The 22,264-nt window shown below is 40.6% G+C and overlaps 2 protein-coding genes across 5 annotated transcripts in view; one reads left to right on the top strand and one right to left on the bottom strand.

Moving 5' to 3' along the window:
• Ofd1 (OFD1 centriole and centriolar satellite protein) overlaps positions 1-18,526 on the bottom strand; it is a 57,930-nt gene extending 39,404 nt beyond the window's left edge. Inside the window, exons 1-2 of one of the 4 annotated variants that reach the window (XM_076562811.1) lie at positions 18,506-18,526; positions 2,585-2,683 (exon numbers count right to left, since the gene is read on the bottom strand). In XM_076562811.1, coding sequence (XP_076418926.1) covers positions 2,585-2,677 — 93 coding nt within the window. In that variant the 5' untranslated portion in view covers positions 2,678-2,683; positions 18,506-18,526. Of the gene's footprint in view, positions 1-2,584; positions 2,684-2,847; positions 3,321-18,505 lie in introns of those variants that run through there. The other 3 variants (XM_015992034.3, XM_042268886.2, XM_015992033.3) reach the window with 3 other exon arrangements.
• Positions 3,251-17,518, top strand: Trappc2 (trafficking protein particle complex subunit 2). Its single transcript, XM_076562812.1, has 6 exons — positions 3,251-3,369; positions 9,360-9,432; positions 11,419-11,530; positions 13,909-14,052; positions 14,744-14,830; positions 16,503-17,518. Exons 3-6 carry the CDS (start codon positions 11,438-11,440, stop codon positions 16,599-16,601), a joined length of 423 nt encoding a protein of 140 aa, XP_076418927.1. The 5' UTR covers positions 3,251-3,369; positions 9,360-9,432; positions 11,419-11,437; the 3' UTR covers positions 16,602-17,518.
• Positions 18,527-22,264: the final 3,738 nt, after the last annotated feature.

Raw genomic sequence — 22,264 nt, forward strand, 5'->3', positions numbered from 1 at the left:
CACTAGGAAAGTTGAGGCAGGAGGATCACCATGAGTTTGAGGCAGTATAGTGAGTGAGACACTGTCTCAAAAACCACAAAAATTATGACAAAACCCACAAAACAAACAAAAGCACCCTATACCTAAATGACTTTGTAATTGACATAAACACAAATTCTTTTCAAATGATAAACAGGATATAAACTAAGCCACTAAATATTCTATAAAATTTAAAAGTTATAACTTAATCTGTATCAGTCTTTGAACGAGAAAGTAAAAATTAGCGAAGTTTGAGAAAATGAAGATGAAAATCTGCCCTACCTTTCATACGGTAAGAGACTGAAGAGCCAGTCCTGCTATAGCTGTGAAGTGAGCAAGGCTTGCACAAAAGGGTTACAGATAAAGATATCCACTGGTCAATACCAAATAAAACCGAGATGTGAAGTAAAGGACTGTCAAGTCTAATCTGGAATACCACACACCCAGGAATGAAAAGAGTGTTCAATACTATAGGTTAATGAAGTGTAATCAATCCAGGTTGTTTAATCCAGTATCTTTAATGGAGATAATGAGTTAATCATCAAAGATAAAGCCTTTCTAACATTTCAAATGAGAGAGCTGGGGCAATGGCTCAGCTGCTAAAATACTTGCTGTGCAAGCCTGAGTACCTGAGTTCAACCCCTAGTGTACACATAAAAAGCTAAGCATGGTGGTGAATGCTTGTTATCCCAGTACTGGGGTGATAAACAGGAGGACACCAGGAGCTCAATGGCCAGGAGGTCTACCCTCATCAGTAATCGATCTTAGGTCACAGCAGGAGACCCTGTCTCAAAACACAAGGTGGATGGCTCATAAAGACAGGAATACACACACATGCATATTCAACTATCTACACAGGAGCCAGAACACACAAGGGCACACATCCTCAAAAGTGAAAAATCATTCAATGACATGAGAATAAAAAAATCTGGTTTGACTATATAAAAATTGGACATCAATATTTTTGAAGCCAAATTAAAATAGAACACTGAGATAAAGTACAGCAAAAATAGAAAAAGATCAATACTTTCTATTAAAAGCTCTTAAAATACTATCACCCTAAGCATTCTCATAGAAAAATAGATATAAACGAACAGAAAAGTACAATGAGCTTACTAATCAAAGAAATGAAACAGAAAATGATTGAAGCACTGTTAAAAGGTGTAAGGGCAACAATGAAACATATTCCCAAACTGCTTGTGAAATATAAACTGTAAAAACCGTTTCAGATCCAGCTGGATACACTGCTAAAAATGCTCATACTTCAAGGCATAATGGCACTGGCCTGTGATCCCAGCACTCAAAAGGCAGAGGCAGAAGGAACACTGTAAACTGGCCAAAACCTACTTATGCCTTTGTACTCAGAAATGGGATTTCTCTAGGCTAGATAGAAAATGACAAGCACAATAAATAGATCATGTGTAGACTTTAGTAGAGGCTAAACATTCAATAGGAGAAAGCTACCCAAATGACCTTTGACTAACTGGGATGAATCTGCTGCCACTGAAAACAAGGATTTCATACACCTTCAGGAAACAGGGAAAGGCTCATCATATAACCTAAATTGTAAAATGATACACACACCTTATACCAGTTTGTAGTTATAAAAGATATGATTTTTCTCCCTTCTGCTTTTTTGTATTATCAAGACAAGTCTTCAAATTTTTATGAAGTTAATAAAACAATAAAAGTGGGGAAAATCAGGCTCGATTTTCCTTAATTTCCAATTCTAAATGTAAAATATATTTCTGAAAGGTATATTGTAGTGAAACACATTGAACTAACTCATTCCACGCTTTGCTGTTACCCAAATTTAAGGTGCACTAATAGATATTTGCTATTCATATTAAATATTCACGTTCTAATATATTTTATTTTTATTTACTATTATTGAGACAGGGTCTCACTATGTAGTCTTGGCTGACCTGGAACTGGCTATTTGGCCAAGGCTGCCCTCAAACTCAGAGATGTGCCTGCCTCTGCTTCCCAAGTGCTGGGGTTAAAGGCATGTGACACCACACCTGCTACCATTCCAGTATAAAGAAGGGAAAAAAAAAACTCCATTTCTCAAACTGTAGTGTCATCCAAACAAGACTCTAAAACCACCTATTAATTCTGAAAAGTGTGAATCTAAGTTACTGGGTTTATTATTTTGTAGTTAGCAAAGAAAACAATAGGTTTCATTTTGATGTTTTCATACATGTATGCTGTTGTACTCTGTTCATATTCACCTCCCTAGTCCTGTCCTTTCCCCACAACAATTCTCCTTCTGCTTTCATTACATACATGTAATATGGTCAAATCTACAATGTAAACAAGATTTATAACAGCAGCTTAGTCTTATTACAATGTTTCACTATATACATGTTATGTGCTGCTGCTGCTACCTTAATGTCAGTTCAATAAATCGATTATATGTTCTTTAAGACGACTGAAACTCAATACAATCTGTATTTTAGTAATTTAAATTTAGAAAGTCAAGCTCTGGATGAATTTCAATGTGGAACTACCTACTGTCAAAGGTTACACTTGTGAAACTAAGGACAATCATGTCTAAATCTGATACCTTAAGTGTGTCCAGTATACCCCGATCCTTAAACGTCTGGTATAGTTTTTTGCGCAGTTCATCTTGACTCAACACATCACACTTGAGGGACATGGCGGACTGGAAGAGAAAATGACGAGTTACCTATCGGCAAAGGGGACCTGGATTTCAGGAATCAGACCAGTGGTCTCCCGGAAAGCCCTAAGATGCTTAACGGAGCTTTAACGAGCATAAACAAGGGACTTTCTTTCATAGAGACCCTGGGAAGAGGCAGGTGGAACTACCTGAGCCATTGTTATCTGCTTCCTCCTGAGCTCGCCCCTCTACGGCCGGACTCCGTGGGCCAGGCCAGACCGCGGGTGGAGAGAGCCCCTGACTTCCGAGCCCAGCCTCTGTCTCTGGGGACCCGGAGCAACAAGGGAGCTGAACATTCAGCCCTTTACTCCTGCAAGCGCGCGCACTTCCTCCCCAAGTTCCAAAGGGTGGGAGGGGCCCCGTGACCCAGGAGGGACTCTGGAAGGAGGAAAGATGGAAACCACAAGCGGCCGCTCAGTAGACCGTTTTCACGACATCATACATAGCTCACGCCAACGCCGCTCTCTCCCGGTCAGCCAGGCCAACGTACCGGCCAAACGTACCGCCACGGGGTGGAGCGCTGCGACGCATGCGCGAACTCAGGCCGGTCAGGCCATGTCTCGCGAGAGCGTACCCTGAGATCTCGCGGGAATGACTCCGGGTGTCCCGGCTGAAAGTACCCAGCGCGGGTTTCAGAGGCGGTGGTTTCTGCTGTCAGCGTCTTCCTACAGGTAAGATTTGGAGGCAAGTGGCGGGGCGGTCCCTCCGGGTCCGCGAGGGACGCCCCAGGCCCTGGTCTTGTACCTCTGTCCTGCCCTGACTCGGAACATCAGAGCCAAACCCCGGCGCCTCTTAATCACCATTCTCCTGCTAGATACACCCCCCACCCCGTTTCCATGGGGAAACGATCTCCGCGCTCCCGGAGGCTTGGCGTCCTTGCGGTCAGTCACTTAACCCAGTGTATCTTCACTGCAGTGCCATTGCAGTGATCTGCTCCCATTAAATACCAGTAGTACCTTGTCCCCGCACACACGTGTCTCCGGACTTTGACAGATGCTCTCAGAAGCAAAAATCGCATCTTGTTGAGAACCAGAGTTTAGTTTTATAGAAAACCCCTAGTGTGTGTGTGTGTGTGTGTGTGTGTGTGTGTGTGTGTGTGTGTGTGTGTGTGCGCGCGTGCGTGTGCGTGCGCGCGCGCGCGCGCTGTGAGAAAGATAAAGATGAACCAAGTGCCCAGGATGCCTAGCTCAGATTATAGAGATCCGGACATGGTGGCTCGCCTGTAATCCCAACACTGGGAAGACTGAGGCAGGAGTATGGGTTATGTGCCTAAAGAAGAAAATGTAAATGTGGGGTTGGGGAATGTAGCTCAACTGGTAAAGTACTAGCTTAGCATACACAAAGCTCTGGATTAAATCCCAGGCACTGCATTGAAAAACAAAAACCCCACAGTATTGGTGGAGGCAGGAGGATCAGAAGTTTAACATCATCCTTCACTACATAGCGAGTTGGACACCAGTCTGGCATAAATAAGACCCTATATAAAAAAAGAAAAAAATAAATAAAATATAATTGGAAAGAAAAGAAACCAGAATCCCCGGAAGCAAGAGTGAAAACCATTGCAGTCAGCGAATTGAATGATGACTAAGAAGGCTTGTGGACTTGTGGATAGTTTAGCAAGAAAGGTGGTTGCAGGTGGAAGTAATTGAGGACATCTCTATGGAGAAAGTGTGATTTTTCAGTGCCTTGACTGGTAATTTGGATATTAAGCAAAAGGATGAGCATTACAGGAAGAGAGGAATAGGCAGAGTTATGAATAATGTCAGGGCTCACTTGGGGCATGGAGATTCTAGCCTGACTCTTGCATTATGTGCTGGGAATGTTAGGTATTTAAGTTCTATGAAGTCACAGTTGGATCATTGTTAAAGGTAACAGCACAAAGGAATACAATGAGTTTTGATGCATAGCTATAAAAAATTAAAAATAATCAAAGTTGAGAGGTGGTAAGAATAGTAACAGACTTTATTGGAGTTGAACAAGCTTTGGTTTTTTTGTTTTTTGGGGTTTTTTTGTTTGTTTTGGTAATTATAGAAGTTGGAGTGTAAAGGATGGGTTAAGGATGCACACAGAATTAGGGAGAGCATTTAAGCATGAAAAAGAATCTGGATCAGATATAGTCAAAATGAGTTTGAAGAAAGTAGACTGGTAGACTGGTCCACTCCAGCAGAGGTGAACAGTAGGATTGAGGAGAGGCATATGGAGCAATGTGGGAGAACCTGTTTTGAATACTAACACATGATCATGTAGCTGAGAGGCATTAAAGCTTTTGAGCATAATAGTGAAGACTATTCTAAAAGGATGCTGATGTGTTGTAAACACTGTTTTTAAATAGCATCAGTGCCCAAAGATATTTGAACTCTTCACACTGTCTTTGGTCCCAAAGTTAAACAGAAGTAGATTTAGTGGTCTCTAAAAGCCAACATAAACTCACTTGGGGGTGAGGGCATTGCTTTTGACATTTATAGGGACATTTTCCTGTTGGAGATCTGTCAGTAGTGTTCATACAGCTCCTCATTACAGCAGACATGTTCCATGTGACACAAGTTTAGTTTTGCAGCCCTTAATTTGTGGAACAAATGAGACTACTGCTGTGAGGAGCACAGGGCAGTTTCTAGAGGTTGCTTTGGTTCCTCCAGGACTGTAAAGAGATTTGCTATAAAAATGGATGGCTTTGAACTGGGGTGTATGAGTTTTATCTTGTATTTGCCTGTAACTCAAAAGCTTAACTTGGAAAGGATTTCTAAGCTCATCCTCCCGCTCTTGCACCGGAGGTAGTCCACCATCATGAATTTTAGTGTTTTGCTAACTTCAGATGACAGCGCTGGGTGTGGCCTCTACAGCAGTTTAGAATAAGTCTGTCAAGTCCAGAGTTAGCAAATACTTGGTCTCATGCACATACTGCCCTTCCCTAAACCCATAGCTCACATGAATAATTGATCACAGTCATTCACTGCTGACCACACTGTGATCTCAGCACCAACTCCTGGCAGTCATGCCAGCTTATTAGATTTTGCTCTCAAGAAAGCCTTTGCTGTCCCTAGTGAAATTCCTTTCTACTAGACATTGTATTGTATTTTAAAAATATGTACCCCTTCCACCAAAAGAACACTTCCCACTTAGTTTAAAACACCTTTAGTTCCTTCTATTGCTCTTGTTTTCTTTCCAGAGCATTCTTTGTTTATATCCCACCTTCCCTCAACACATTGTTTATTGTATTCATCATTTTAAACTATGATCCCCAGAACTGAGTACCTTCTACAGAGAATTTAGTGAAGATGACGGCAGCCTTTCTCCACCTTGCTTGGACATTGTCTTACTCAGCTTTGGTTGTTGTTTGTTTTGTATTTTTAGATTTACTTTGTTCTGGTTGTGTGTGTGTGTGTGTGTGTGTGTGTGTGTGTGTGTGTGTGTGTACGTGTACAGGTGGCCACAGAGGCCAGAAGGAGTTGGATCCACTAAAGCTAGTCAAGTTACTGATTCAGTGCCAGGCATGATAGTTCAGACCTACAATTCAAGGACACTGAAACAAGATCATGAGTTCAAAGCCAACTTGGGCTACACAGTAAGACCCTGTCTCCAAAAATTAAACAAAAAAATTTAAAGAAACCTTATAGGTCCAAATGCCTATCTGGACCAGGTTAAAGTCAGACTCAAAACCTCTCTGGAGACATTGGACCATAAATTGGTATAGATACTCAGCGTTCCTGGGTATTAATGGTAAGTCAGCTAGCTATAAGTCGCCCCTTATTCAGCAAATAATGAGTGCTTCCTGGGCCTTTGGCACTGTTGTGACCCTTGGGATACCACAGAGAATAAGAATAGTGTGTCTGTTCTCATTGAGGGTGCCTTTCTATACCCAGGCTATAGGTCTCCAGTGTTCTCTTACGTAGATACCAAAATAACCCAGAAAGTTTGCTGCCCACCTACATTTCCTTTGCAAAGCAAAAAAAATAAGTTTGATGTGGTTTGTTCTTATTAATGTAGAGAATGTGCATGAATAATAACTTGTTTTGTTGTTGGTAGTGGTTTTTTTTTTTTGTTTTTTTGTTTTTTAACTTATACTGAATGAGCTACTGTGCAGAAAAAGGTCTTGGCATGGTGTCTCACCAAAACCAGCCAGGTAATACCTATTTATGTTGGTGTTTTCATCTCTGGATATACCCAGTTATAGAAGAGGAGATAACCCTTGTACATGTTTTTGAAAATAGGAATAACATTTAACTATCTTTTAGCAGATAGAACCTTTCTGTGCATGTGATTTCTTTAATATCCCTTAACAGTAAATAGAGATTTGTTGCTCTAAGCTGTATAATTTGCCAGGACCTGAAGATTTGTTTGATTTGAAATGCCTAGGAATTTTTCTAATGACTAATACGCAGTCTTGAAGTTTGCATCCTGCCCAGCTTGGCTTGCTGCTGCGAAGGCATGCTTTGTAACAGAAAATAGAAATTAAGCAGATTCACATCTTCAGTTATTTCAGTGTATACCCAGTGCTGGAAACCCTGCTTTTCCTAATGGTAACCTACAAAAGGCATTTACTTTTCTTAACATATTTCACACACTTCAGTTCTTTTATGAATTTTGCTCTTTTCATGGAGCCTGGCTGGCTTTGAACTCATGATCTGCCTGCCTTAGCTACCCCAGTGCTAGGATTGCAGTGTCTGGCTTAATCTCTGTGTTTGGGATCAGCTAATAAGCACCTTTTCTATCCACAGGAACTGTAACATATTCAAAAGTTGCAGAGATTAGAATGTGGATATCTTCAGAGAGGGAGGTCCATTAATTAGGCTTATCTGAGCTAGGCATTTTGAAACCATCCTGGATTCTTCCTTTTTCCTCTGTGTCCCAATATAATCTCCTACGAAGTTGGGTGTGTCCACCTCTTCAAACTAGCCTTGTGGAGATGCTTCAGGGGTCTCCATTGAAGAATTGAGCAGACACGTACATTGGTCAACACAGGTACTTTTAACCACAGCAGTTACTTTGTGTTTGCTTCTTTGTTTGTTTGTTCTTATCTTGAAACAGGGTCTCACTCTAGTTCAGGCTGTTCTGGAACTCACTATGTAATCCAAACTGGCCTCAGAGCCACAGTGATCCTCCTGTCCCAGCCTCCCAAGTGCTGGGGAAACGGGCATCAGACAGCTTGTATTGTTTTATATGTTGGAACTCTAAATAGTAATACTTGTTTTGTGGGTTGAGAAGGTGCAGAGTTTTATAAAGAGTTTAGAATAGTTGATCTAGAGTTGAGCTGTTCTGTATTGGAAGTGCTAGCCCACACAGATACTTAGTTCAAACCAAAAAATTAAAAATTCAATTCTGCAGTTATACTAGCTACATTTCAAATGCTTAGTGGCTTCCATATTAGACTGTATGGTTGTACAGCATTTCTATCTTGGCAGAAAATTCATTAACATGGATAACAAAGGAATGTTTCACCTTTGCCCAGTACCCACAGTGAGGTAAACCTGAGAATAGTTGCTAAAAAGTTGTAGGTGCTCCCTTTCTGAGTCTAAATGCTGCGTGTTTTCTCTTACATATGGGATCTAGGTTGAATAACATTTGCACATAAAAGAAGTGGGGACTATTTGCTTTTTTGTTTTGTTTTGTTTTTTTGTTTTGTTTTGTTTTCGAGACAGGGTTTTTCTGTGTAGCTTTGCGCCTTCCCTGGAACTCGCTTTGGAGACCAGGCTGGCCTCGAACTCACAGAGATCCACCTCCCAAGTGCTGGGATTAAAGGCATGCGCCACCACCGCCCGGCCAAGAAGTGGGGACTATTTGAGAGGGGGCATCTGTAACAAGGAAGCAACAAGAGAGGGTGGTGAGGAGGTGGGAGTGATTGAAGTGCATTGCGCATGCTTGAGGATGTCCTGGGAAAGCCATTGCTTTATGCAGTTAAGAAGTTCTAAAGGAAAGAAGCTGTCTCACTGCCCAGCTGGATAAGTTGTATGAGAACCCTCATATGTCTGTCTTTTGGTTCCTATTTTTATTTCATGCTATCTAAACACTATGCTTCTTTAACAGTTGCTCATCCCATAAAGGACCAAGTGTGGGGCATGATGTAGGTTATCTTTCTTATGCATTCACTTCCTTCTGCTGCCTGAAGGCCTCCTCCTATGCTGCTGCTGCTTAAAAATATGTGTACTGAGCAAAGTAAATCCTTCCCTTGGCAAACTACAGCCCTGCAGCGTATTCTAGCAAGAATTCATGACATCGTTGTTTACTTGGTTCAGATTCCAAGTTCTTTCCTTTCCTTTTCTCTGCGACTACTATCAAGTCTCCCCAACCTTGCATAGCTTTTTTGTCAGTCCTGCTTATCTTTGTTACTCCCTTTCATTATTGGACCCTTTTCTTATCTTCTAAAACAAGCAGCTTTTTCTGGAAAGGACTAAATAGTAAATACTTTTGGCTGTGTGTGCTAGATAGTCTCTGTTGCCGATGCTTAGCTCTTCCACTGAAGGACAAAAGCAGTTTTTAGACCATAGTAAGAGGATGCATGATGCATGAGGTTAAATTTTGGCCTGCAGTCTGCAGGTGTAGGCCCTTGTCCCAGATAATGTTCTAAATCTTCATTGTGTCCAAAGAGTCTCTTATTTGTCTTCCACAATCATAGCCTTCCATTTTGAACTAAAAGGACTAACTTCACCTTGCTTTCCTTCTTTAGGAAACACGTTTCAGATTTCTTTGGATTTCATTGATTTTTCTGTGTGAATCATCAGAAGACCCAGAGAGTCTTGGTGAGTTGTGGTCTCTTACATCCTCAGATGTCCAGGAGGCTGACTGGACACTCATGGTTGACTAGATTCCCACCCCATGATGAGGAGTTACTAGTTGTCATATCCCAGTGTCATATATTCATCCATGTTATTCTACATAACATTTACCGAGCACTCATTGTTAGCCAGACATCCGCTGCTAGAATTTCATGTTTAAATATGTTGGGTTGTGTAGTAAGCTTCCCACAAATACCAGTGAAGTAGCTCCAGTGAGTGGTACCACTGCTGTATAGATGAGGCAACAGACAGGGAGATTAAGCTGGTTCCTGTGGTCACATTGCAAGTAAGAGTCAGAGCCTGGCTTTGTCTAAATCCAAAGCCCTTGTACTGGAAGTACAAGCATACTAGAATCCACCCATCTACTAACCCAGATGATTCTGTTGAAAGCCATGGAATAGAGCTGGTGCAGTCACTTGCCACTGAGTTTGATCCCTAGGACTAACATGGAGGAAAGAGATGACTGACTCCACATGCATGCCATGGCTCATACCCTCACACACACACACACCTAACACACACAATAAATGAGTATAAAAAATGTTAATGTAAAATCATGGAATACTTGGTTTCTGCCCACCCTATCCCAGTGTCTCGTAGTTTTATTGTTTGTTTTTGTTTTGAAACAGTCTCACTGTTATATAGCTTTGTCTACCCTGGAACTTGCTGTAAAGACCAGCCTGGCCTGGAAGTTGCAGAGATGCACATAACTCTGCCTACTGAGTGCTAGGATTAAAGGCTTGTCTACCATGCCCAGTAAACTGTTTCTTAATAAATTAGTATATGAAGAGACATATCATAGGCCCTTGCATTTTCAGAGACTTAAATTTGTTGCATATATCCTTCTGATAGAAAACAAGTACACTGTATAATCTGTGAATAAATGTTACTTTATCTCTTCTATATAAAAGTGGTCTGTGGTATATCTGGTTTTTAGCTTCCTCTGAAGGGTACCTCCTGAACATTTCTGAGGCAAGCTAATTATTTCCTTTGTCTTTTCTACTTTTTATTGTATTTAGCTAACCAGCAACCTCTATTAGTCTTTCCAGGTGTTAATATGAAAAGGACCATGGACCTTGTGGTCCAGTTTAAGCACAATATACTCCATCAGATATGGAGACCCTTGAGCTGAATGTTTCAAATTTTTCAATCATGAGTATACTTAGGTATACTACAGGTTTTCCATTTTCCTCCAGAAGATATAGTACATAGGGTTCTAAATGACATATCACAGATATTTAATGTGTAAAATCCAAAAGTCATATGCCTATGATAGTATACCGGAAAGCAGACCATGTTGCCATTTTTGTTTGTTTTTTGTTTTTTTGGGACAGGGTTTCTCTGTATAACAGTCCTGGCTGTCCTGGAACTTGATTTGTAGACCAGGCTGGCCTCAAACTCACTGAGATCCACCTGCCTCTGTCTCCCAAGCGCTGGGATTAAAGGCATGCTGTGCCGCCGCCGCTACCTGGCCCATATTGCCAAATTTAAGAAAACTTAAGGGCTGGAGAGATGGCTCAGAGGTTAAGAGCACTGGCTGTTCTTCCAGAGGTCCTTCGTTCAATTCCCAGAAACCACATGGTGGCTCACAACCATCTACAATGAGATCTGGTGCTCCCTTTGGTCTGCTGCCGAACACTCAGTGTATATATAATAAATAAATCTTTAAAAAGAAAACTTAAAAAAAAAAAGTAAGCTGGGAGATAGTGGCACACGCCTTTAATCCCAGCACTCTGGAGCCAGAGGCAGACAGATCTCTGTGAGTTTGAAGCCAGCCTGATCTACAAAGTGGGTTCCAGGACAGCCACAGCTACACAGAGAAACCCTGTCTCAAAAAAAAAAAAAAAAAAAAATCAAAGAAAACTAGAATTCTGTACTTCATGTTAATCATTTGGGTTCTCAATATTGACGACTAAAAGTGTGTGTTAATTTTTTATTTAATTTGATTAGGAGCTATATATTGAAGACAATGTCTGGAAGCTTCTACTTTGTAATTGTTGGCCACCATGATAATCCAGTTTTTGAAATGGAATTTTTGCCACCTGGGAAAGCAGAATCCAAAGTATGTATACAACCTTAAATTTCATTAAGAATTTTTAGGGCGTTTGTAATGGTATGGAATAATAGTGTTTTAGAACTGAAATAGATCTGGAGAGATGAAGCCACTGAGATATAACAACAATTAAATAACACTTTCTCTGGAGTCTCACAGACTGTTAGAAAGCAGCTAGAGAAGGACTGTCACCCACTATGAAATACTTCTTAGGCATATGGAAGTGTAGCCGACCTTTCAGGGGCCTGGAACAATTTTTGTTGCCTCAAAATGCCACAGCAGTCCATTCTGTTTCAATAGATGACTTCTTTCAGCAGAGCAATCATAGATCAATTTACACCTGAGAATTAAAAATAACCTTACTCCCATGTGTTGCCGGCCTGTCATTGGGACTCTAGCACTTCATATCAGTGGCTTTTGCAGCACTGCTTACATTGTTCCCATCCTACTGGAACCCAGGCTACGTCAGGAAACTCTAAAAGCAACAGCAGAGGTGACACTTTCCTTGTTGGAATGGTTCCAGAGGAACAACCTTGATTCAAGAACATAATGCCCATCATTCAGAGTAAGCCAAGGAATTGACTTTTTAAAATTAGTTGTAATGTACAATCTTAACTAGGAGATACTTTTCAACTATTCAAATTGTACTGCCAAAATACCAGAGAAATTTAAGGGTTTTTTTTTTGTTGTTTGTTTGTTTTTTTTTTTTTTTTGGTTTTTCGAGACAGGGTTTCTCTGCGTAGCTTTGCGCCTTTCCTGGAGCTCACTTGGTAGCCCAGGCTGGCCTCGAACTCACAGAGATCCGCCTGGCTCTGCCTCCTGAGTGCTGGGATTAAAGGCATGCGCCACCACCGCCCGGCTTGTTTTAAGTATTTTCTGCTAGTTATTGGTCCTATGTTATTTCAAAGCTTTGTTTCAAGGAAAACACCTAAGCTTTGTTTTGAGGTAATGGCAGCAATTAGCTCCATTCGAGTTGCCACCTACATCCAGTTTCTGTGTATTCCAAAGGCCTATTGGGTAGTAGCACATGAAAACACTTTCTAACTTGACTTGGTCTTAGCACTTTCTCTGGCTGCTATCACCTTCTTAAAGCATCTCCAATTGGCCTCCAGTTGATGGATGATTCTCTGTCCTCAGCCTCCTTAGTGCCAGGATTACAGGTATGAGCCAGCACGCACACACTGAACCTTTTCCCAAGGACGTCAAGAACACTGGACTAAGAGGCCCACTCTACTCCAGAATGACCTCATTTTAACTGACCACAACTGCAGTGACCCTCCTTCTAAGTAAGGCCACATTCTGAGGACCATGAGTTCCCTCAAGGAGAGATTAGCAGTGGTTCTCAACCTTCCTAATGCTACAACCCTTTAATACAGTTCCTCATGTTGTGGTGACCCCAACCATAAAATTATTTTTGTTGGTACTTCGTGACTGTAATTTTGCTACTGTTATGAAATGTAATGTAAACATCTGGTATGCAGATGGTCTTAGAAGACCCCTGTGAAAGGGTTGTGTGACCACCAAAGGGGTCACGACCAACAGGCTGAGAGCCTCTGCTATATACTATATAGAGTATTTTATAGCAGATAGTTTTTGAAAAAAATTCTGAAAGAGAATTCTATGGGAGTAATACTACATCCAGGTGTTGAAGGTCCTTTCTACATTATAGTGAGTCATTCCTACCTTCTTTCCAGTTAGGCCATTTTGCCCACAAATGATTGTGACAGGATTGTTTCTTCTGTTGACAGAGATGACAATTCATGGCTGAAGCTGAATATGACCTCCTTCCCCATCCCAGATCCCAAAGCCATGTAAATTCTTTTTCTGTAAGAGGTCTGGCATAGATCTTCACCAAGTGTCTCTTTGTACTCAGGAAGCCTGGCTCTCCCTGTTGCCACCAGCCCTTGAGGCCCCATGTGCATAGCATCCCTTTGTATCTTTCCTTGACATCCATTTTGGTCTAGGAAAAGTGCCCTCTTTGATCCACATCTGCAAACGCACTTTGTGTGTTTCTCCTCTAATAAGATATGGGCTTCTGGAAAGTAGGATCTGCCTTATTTCCCCCCTTAAAAGTAGTAGTCTTTTAACATAATCTTTTACATCTCATAATGACAATACATAAGTAAATGCAAAGAATCCTCCCCTAAAATAATATGCATGTACAGAATGAAAACCTGGCATGCTGGTGCACACCTGTAATCCTAGCACCTGGGAGGCTGAGGCAGGGTCAAGAGGTCAAGACCATTCTAGGCTACATAGTAAGGCCATATCTAAAATAAGAGAAAACACACATGATAACAAACAAATTGACCAAATTTCAGAATGGATTGTCTGTGGTCCCAATGCCATGTGGAAATGTTCATCTTTCTCCATTCTCTGTCATTTAGGATGATCACCGTCATCTGAACCAGTTTATAGCCCATGCTGCTCTTGACCTTGTAGATGAAAACATGTGGCTTTCTAATAACATGTACTTAAAAACTGTGGACAAATTCAATGAGTGGTTTGTATCGGCATTTGTCACTGCAGGGCATATCCTTTCCTTATGTTGTAGTTTGTTTTCTGTTGCTATTATAAACATGACCAAAAGCAACTTCAGGAGGAAAGGGTTTATTTAGGTTACACTTCCCAAGTTACACTTCCCAAGTTACACTCTATTGTTGAGGGAAATCTGGGCAGGAACTAAAGCAGAGACAGTAGAAGAATACTGTATACTGGGCTGCTCAGTCTTAAATTCATCTACCATTGTTATAAAGCCTGGGCCTACCTGCCTATGATTGGTACTGCCTACAATGGGCTTAGCCCTCCTCCATCAATTAGCAGTTAAGAAAATGCCCCTCAGACATGACTACAAATACTTAGCCAAAGGCTGAGTTAGAAAACACAAACTTGAAACTTAGAGGCAGTCTCTGAATTTGAAGACTTCAAAGAGTCAGGCTGAGATTAAATTTTCCATTTATGAGGCTTTTTTTGTAAACATGTTTTGTTTAACAGATAATTTTAAGTGTCTCATATGCAAAACTAGGGTTTATCTGAACCATACCAAGGACTGTTTTACTTTGTTTCCTAATTTTAAAAGATTACATTCTCCTGAAGATAACTTGAAGCCAGCTTATATATTCAGCTTTGCCATCACAAAATGTGACTAGTATGAAGATTATCTTATCAGATGATTGCTTTGAATTTTCCATTTCCAGTAAAGATTATGCCTTAATTTTTTCACATATGAGATTTATTATGCTTCATGATGTGAGGCAAGAAGATGGAATAAAGAACTTCTTTACTGATGTCTATGATTTATATATAAAGGTATGGTATACTCTATAACTTAAAATAACCTGATTTTTAAAAAGGATAGTACTGGAGACATAGTCCAGATTACGGCATAAAAATCAATTCTTGTATTATTAGTAATTCTACTTTAGTGTTTTCTCACATATGTTATGAAGTACTTATATTAATTAGCTAAGAAACTGATTAGTTTTAGGTTTATGTTAAAGCAAAGTATTAAAACCCTAAATTAACAAATGTCTGTAATCCCAGCACTTGGGAGGATCATGAGTTTGAAGCCAGCTGAGCTACCCAAAAATTTGAAAGAAAAAAAAATGACTACACTTCACAGCAGTATGGTGTAACTTGTTTTAACTGAACATAAAAGACGTTTACCATTTGTTTACATAACCCAAAGGGTCATATAGATAATCCACATTTATAATAAATACAAGATAGATTCAAGATTCATGTTAATGTGTATAGGCCATATCAATCATACAGCTATTAGGTTAGCTTCAGGTACTTCTCAAAACTAAAATATTGAAACACAGAATTCCTAAAGAGGTGCCAGGTAAGGTGATACATGCCTGTGGTCCCAGTACTTGGGAGGTAGAACAGGAAGATCAGGAATTCAAAGCCAGTCTCAGATAATATGGTGAGTTTGAGGATGCTTTGGATTGCCTAAGACCCTATTTCAGACAAACAGGTGTGGCAGTTTACACCTGAATTCTAAGATTTGGGAGACTGGAAGGATTACAGTGAGCTTAATGCTAGTCAGAGTTAGAGTTCGAGGCCAGGCTAGGCTACAGAATGAGAAACTGTCACCCAGAAAAATTTTCTTTAAGGGGAAATTTTTGTTGTTTGTTCGTTTACTTATTTATTTTGGTTTTTCAAGACAGGGTTTCTCTTGTGTGGCTCTGGCTGTCCTGTAACTCACTCTGTAGCCCAGGCTGGCCTTGAACTCAGAGATCCACCTGCCTCTGCCTCCTGAGCACTGGGATCAAAGGCGTGCACCACTACCACCTGGCTGTTGTTTATTTTTTAAAGATTATTGTTGCATTTTTTTGTCTGTTTGTTGGGGGTAGGGGGCTGGAGAGAGTTGGCACCTGCCATGGTGTACATAATGGAGAGAGGTTAAGGCAGCTTGCAGGAATCAGCTCTCCTTCCACCAGGTAGGTCCTGGGGATGGAAGTGTGGTTGTCAAACTTGACTTTAGGCACTGAGCCACTTTATAGATTGATTGATTGATTGACTTAGTCTCATGTAGCCCTACCTGGTCTTGAACTTATTATGCAGCTAAAGCTAGCCTTGAATTCCTGATCCTCCAGTACCTCCCAAGTATAGAAATTACAAGGGTATGCACCCACACCTGACTAAGATATTATAATTTAACAATGGGCATCCTTTGAGAAGCCCTCACAAATGCCCTGGGTATGCCTTACTTCCTGTTGTCTTCCTGGGTGTCTCTTTCTCTTTAACCTTCGTGATTACAGTCTATATTTAAGTACAGTTTATATTTAAGTACCTTTTTAAAATCCCAATTCTGCTTCTTTAAAAAAAATTAACAGTGGAGCACTTTCAATGAGAATTAAAAATGAAACTCAGGCTTTTGTCTTTGCTAAATTTTAAGTTAAAATTTAAATTTCCTTTAGCAACCTGTGATATATTAGGCTCTTTAATGGCTCACTAATACCTTCTTCTTTCCTAGTTTGCAATGAATCCATTTTATGAACCCAATTCTCCTATTCGATCAAGTGCATTTGACAGAAAAGTTCAGTTTCTTGGGAAGAAACACCTTTTAAGCTAAATGGAGAAAAACTCTGAAATAAACAGTATCACCATCATGGGGTATACTCAGGAATGTGTGCGCTGTAAGTAATTTGAAATAGCCTGGAAACCTTTCACTTAAAATTGTATGTTTTCATGTTGATTATCAGCATTAATTTTGTTTGTGAACAGTGTTATTTATAAAGAGCTCTTTACCAGTAATTTTAAATGTTTTTATTTAAAAGCTTGCTTTTATTTAAAAAGTCTTTCCTGATTGAGATAATTTGATCTTAATTTATTAGTTCAAAAGCCGATGTCATAAGTTTACTATTTGTTAGATGTATTTAAAACTAAAAGCTTCTGCAGACATAACAAATTGAGTTATTTATACTTTTAGATAGATTCTTTTAAAATGCAGAATACACTATAGTACCAAGAAGCTGAAGCAGAAAGCTCCTGCCATGCCAAGTGTTACATGCCTGCCAGCCTCCATCCCGGGCTCAGAATAGTGATCCTGCTATAACTAAACCCTAGGCCCATGTACACTGAACCAGTAACAGGCCACGGCAAAATGTGTGGCCTCTGTCACCTTATATTCTTGTTTTTCCTTTCTTAGTGAACTAAAAGTTTAATGAGCTTGTTATATCTGTACTTTAAAATGTTGTAATACGGCTTCGGTTACTACTACGAAAAGCCTGGGTTACACTGACATTTGCATTTAGCCTTTTAAGCTATATACAGAGTGGGAGGTGGCAGATGTGGTTTCTTCTATAAGAAATGTTGGTTTGATTTTATAATAGTACATATGCATGGAAAAGCAAGTAAACCAGCTTTTCATGTACACACTGGAAGACTTTTTTCCATTCTAATTTCTTAGAAAGCAGTTATAAGCCTTGTATCCGTTTGTGAAGTTGTTACCATCACTCTTTGGTTTCTTAAATAAAGACTTATATTCAAGATTGTGGTAGTTAGATGCCTACTTTTAAAATGCAGCCCAACACCAATACTTTTTAAATCCCATTTCCCTACTGAAGTCTGAAAACTAATATGGTACATCTCAACCCATTTAACATCACAGATCACCTTTCACTGACTGCCAAAGTCACTCAAGTAAAAATCGAGAACTTGAGGCTGCAGAGATGTTACTTGGCAGTTAAGAGTAAGAGTATGTTCTGTTCTTGCAGATGACTCAGGTTGGCTTCCCAGCATCTAGGTGGAGATTCTAGAGATATCCAATGCCTCTGGCCTCCTTGAGCACCTGCACTTACAGGCGCATAATAAAAATAATAAATCTTGGGCTGGAGAGGTGGCTCAGTGGTTAAGAGCACCGACTGCCCTTCCAGAGGTCCTGAGTTCAATTCCCAGCAACCACATGGTGACTAACAACCACTTGTAATGAGATTTGGTGCCCTCTTCTGGCCTGCAGGGACACATGCAGGCAGAATACTGTATACATAATGAATAAATAAATCTTAAAATAAATAAATAAATAAATCTTTTAAAAAAGATCTAGGGCTGGAGAGATGGCTCAGAGGTTAAGAGCACTGACTGCTCTTCCAGAGGTCCTGAGTTCAATTCCCAGCAACCGCATGGTGGCTCACAACCATCTGTAATGAGATCTGGTGCCCTCTTCTGGCCTGCTGTCATATATGCTGTATACATAATAAAAAAATAAAATCTTTAAAAAAAAAAAAAGATCTAGTACTTTAAACAATGCAATAGGAGCGACCCAAATATGTGCTTATCATACACAACTTTCTCACCATCAATGAGCACATAACCCACACCCAAGGAGGTGCTATAATTCCAGACAACCAGCAGCAGCATCATAGCATGAAGTCAGGTGAGACTTGGCTTCTAGCCCTAGAGAATAAGAGGTACCTTTCAAAGAGCCTTCCTTTTCTTCAGGCTTATGATCAAAAGATGGGAACTAGGACCATTCACCTTGTGTGAGTATACTGCCAAAGCACTGATTTTCATGTGTGAGTGTCAAGATCAATGGGAAGTCCAGCAGTGACTGGGACCTCAGGAAAGCAGCATTCCAGGTATAGAGGCATTGGAGCCAGAACCTGTGTAAGGGGCAGAGCATTAAGCAAGCTCATCTGACAAAGCTTAAATCTGATAGGAAAATCCCTACCAGATGAGAAGTTTTTTGTTGGCACTAAATTTACAGTATACATTTATACTCCAAAGGTGATCCAGATAAAAATACACAAACCTATTTGTGTCCTTTCTGTAGCTGGAAATTCTTAGGCTACTTCACTCAGTATCATCCATATTTTTGGTATATTTCTAATATATAGGTACTGTTAAGTCTTTACTCTGTCCATACTACTACCCCTGTGGCTTTTTAAAGTTTGATTTATTCGTGTGTGTGTGTGTGTATGTGAGAGAGAGAGAGAGAGAGAGAGAGAGAGAGAGAGAGAGAGAGAGAGAGAGAGAGAGAGAGAGAGAGAGAGAGAGTTTGGAAGGTTACATATCCTGTGGCACAGGGTTTCTCTGTGTAACAGCCCTGGATGTCCTGGAACTCACTTTGTAGCCCAGGCTGGCCTTGAACTCACAGAGATCTGCCTGCCTCTGCCCTCAGAGTGCTGGGATTAAAGGCATGGGCCACCACTGCCTGTCATATTTTAATTTTTTAAGATTCTCAAACTTCCTAGTTGACAGTCCATAGCATTCCAGAAACCAGACTGGCTAGACTGTCCTTTCACTAGAAACTTATATTGGTCCATTTTTTTTCTACTTAACACTTTACTGCTGTTGGAGAGAACTTGCATCATGGCATTATGAGATTAATAAGAAAAGTTAGTGTAGAGATGTAAACAGTTTAAAGCCAAGGAACATCTGGGATGTTTTAATTTCAACTACTAAGTTTCTCAAAAGGGTAGAAGAGCAGAAGTATTTCTACTCAAGTGGCCAAATGCACCTTTATCTGTTTTCCAAGTTCAGTAATGTGCCTCATAAAATGGAACTTACTCAGAAGGCGCTGTATTTCTACACAGCTTAACTTTAGCTAGTATGCCTACTATAATGAAAGTCAGCACATAGTGACTCTACCAGCAGGGCCTCCCTCCTCAGGAGCAGTGAAGCATCACACAGTGCCTCCCATCTGTCTGCTTTCTTCCTGGGTAGTTGCTCACCACTATTTCCACTGCCACACCACCTGCTTAGTTTCCCATCTTGTGCTTTTCTGTATTGTCCATCTTTGTCTAGGTAATACCAGCCATCATTGCACCCCTGACTTTTCTCAAACAAAAGAAAACCCTATCTTCAGCTACCTCTTGCTTTTCTTTCAGTGTTAGCTACAGTTGAATGCCAAGGCTGTCCTTTAAGGTTTGTTCCTCTTCCTCATGGTTTATACAGTTGTGTAATAGGTTAGCCAGTGTTTACTGTACTCCTTTACCACAGTGTGAAGCTGGGTACTCTGTTCAAGGCTTTTCTTTTGATCATTGCTTGCTACCCAGCTCTAACCTTTTGAAAGCCAATTCTGAAAACCAACTAGTATAATCCTTCAATAGTAAACTGAAAGTTATGAAAATATTCTTTAAAGTTAAAATGTTAAAGGTGGGTGGGGTTTTGCACACCTGGCATCCCTGTACCTGGAGGTAGAAGCAGGAAGGTCAGGACTTTAGTGCCAGCTTCAGCTACAAGAGACTCTGTCTTATTAAAAAAAAAAAAACAAGAGCTGCCGGGCGGTGGTGGTGGCGGCACACGCCTTTAATCCCAGCACTCGAGAGGCAGAGGCAGGTGGATCTCTGTGAGTTCGAGGCCAGCCTGGTCTCCAAAGTGAGTTCCAGGAAAGGCACAAAACTACAGAGAAACCCTGTCTTGAAAAACCAAAAAACAAAAAAAAAAAACAAAACAAAAAAAAACAAAAAAAAAGAGCTAAAATGCTATGACATTAAATCTACAAATAAAAAATACAACATGGTCACTGTACTGTTGAACTCAGCAGCTGTGATTACCTGCAGAAGATTGGGTGTTGGAATTCCATTATGGAGGGACTCATGCCCCCCCCCCCAAGACTTACTAGCAGTTAAAATTTGCTAGGAAGGAATGGCTCATGAGGTTCCACTTCTCCCTGAGGATCTGTACGCAGTTGATGATTCCTTGCAGGAAGAGGAAGTCATATTCCTCAGTGGTATAGGTGCTGGTAAAGTTGCCCATGCTACTGTAAATAGCTGTCCTCCAGAAAGTAGCCCTAAATACACGTGTCTCTCTCTTCATAGTAAAAGCCATACCTATAGGCTGTTATGTCCCCCCTAAAATTCATGTTGAAACCTTAACCTTCAAAACCTTTGATGGTGTTACCAACTTGACACAATCTAAAATCATGTGGGAAGTCTCCATGGTTGATCACCTTGTTGAAGTGAGAAGACCCACCCACTGTAGGTGGCACCATTCCCTAGGCAAGAGATTCTGGACTGTGTGAACACTGATGTCACGTCCCCAGGAAATTCAGAACAAATAGCTATAGCTGTATTCTCCCTCATATCTACAATAAAATCCTTCTCAACCATACCTTGGAGTGGTCATGTCCTCATTTCATTCATCTGGTGCTTGTAACCCAAGGACATAGGTGAGCTCTCTTCCAAGGGACTCATCCTCTCCTAACTGACTCAAGCTGCTGATCTGATTTTCCTATATGTACAGATCACTGTTTATGCTGGCTTCTGCAACCCACCATATTTGACTCCAAATTCTAGAGTTCACATCTTCAACTGTTCCAACTAGCATGCGTGTGTGCATGTATTCATTGCTCTCCTGGCTGTTCTCTGAAGTTCCTGCCACTGACTTTCCTGCCATGATGGACCTGTGAGCCAGAATAAACCTTTCCTCCTTTAAGTTGCTTCTGTTAGCATATTTAATCATAGCAACAGAAAAACTAAAAAAGACAACCTCAAAATGTGACTACACTTAGGGTAAGGCCTTTGAAGAACTGATTAAACTGAGGCCATCTGGGTGGGGCTTAATACAGGTCTGTTAACAGAGATCAGGAGTTCAGGGCCAGCCTAGACTATATGAAACTGTCTCTAAACCTATCAATCCAATTACATGTATGTGTGTACAAATATATATATATGTACACGCACACATATGAATGCTTACTGTAACGAGTTTGAATTGCCCAAAATTTAAAATGTTCCCATATGACAAAAACTACCTCCTGTTAATTATTTAAAAAAACTTAAGCTTACTGCAATGATTTGTTTCCGCCTAGTTTTCACATTCTACCCTTCCCCAATCCCCAGCCTAACAATTCACTCTCCAACTCCAGTATGTCCTTAATTATCATAGGGAAGGGTCTTATCCATATTATATCAGCAGTCAGTCTAGGCTTTGATGTGTTCCCATGGGACCAGACTGTTGTCACTGATACCACATATGAAATCAACTTGGGAAAAATTTATGAGAGGGGAGAGCCTCAGTAACATTAGGCAGGCCTATCTATAGGGTGTGGGAGGGCTCAGCCCATTGTGGGTGAGGCCTGGTGGTCCTGAGTTCTATAAGAAAGCAGGCCAAGTAAGCAGGACCCCTCCATGGCCTCTGCATCAGATCCTGCCTTCTGGTTACTGCCTTGTTTTGAGTTCCTGACTTCCTTTGTTGATGAACAGTGATATGGAATTTTAAGCCATATAAACCCTTTCCTCCCCAAGGTGCTTTTTGGTCATGGCGTTTCATCACAGCAGTAATAACCCTAAG

This window comes from Peromyscus maniculatus, chromosome X (genome assembly GCF_049852395.1).
Source record: "Peromyscus maniculatus bairdii isolate BWxNUB_F1_BW_parent chromosome X, HU_Pman_BW_mat_3.1, whole genome shotgun sequence".
Taxonomy (NCBI): domain Eukaryota; kingdom Metazoa; phylum Chordata; class Mammalia; order Rodentia; family Cricetidae; genus Peromyscus; species Peromyscus maniculatus.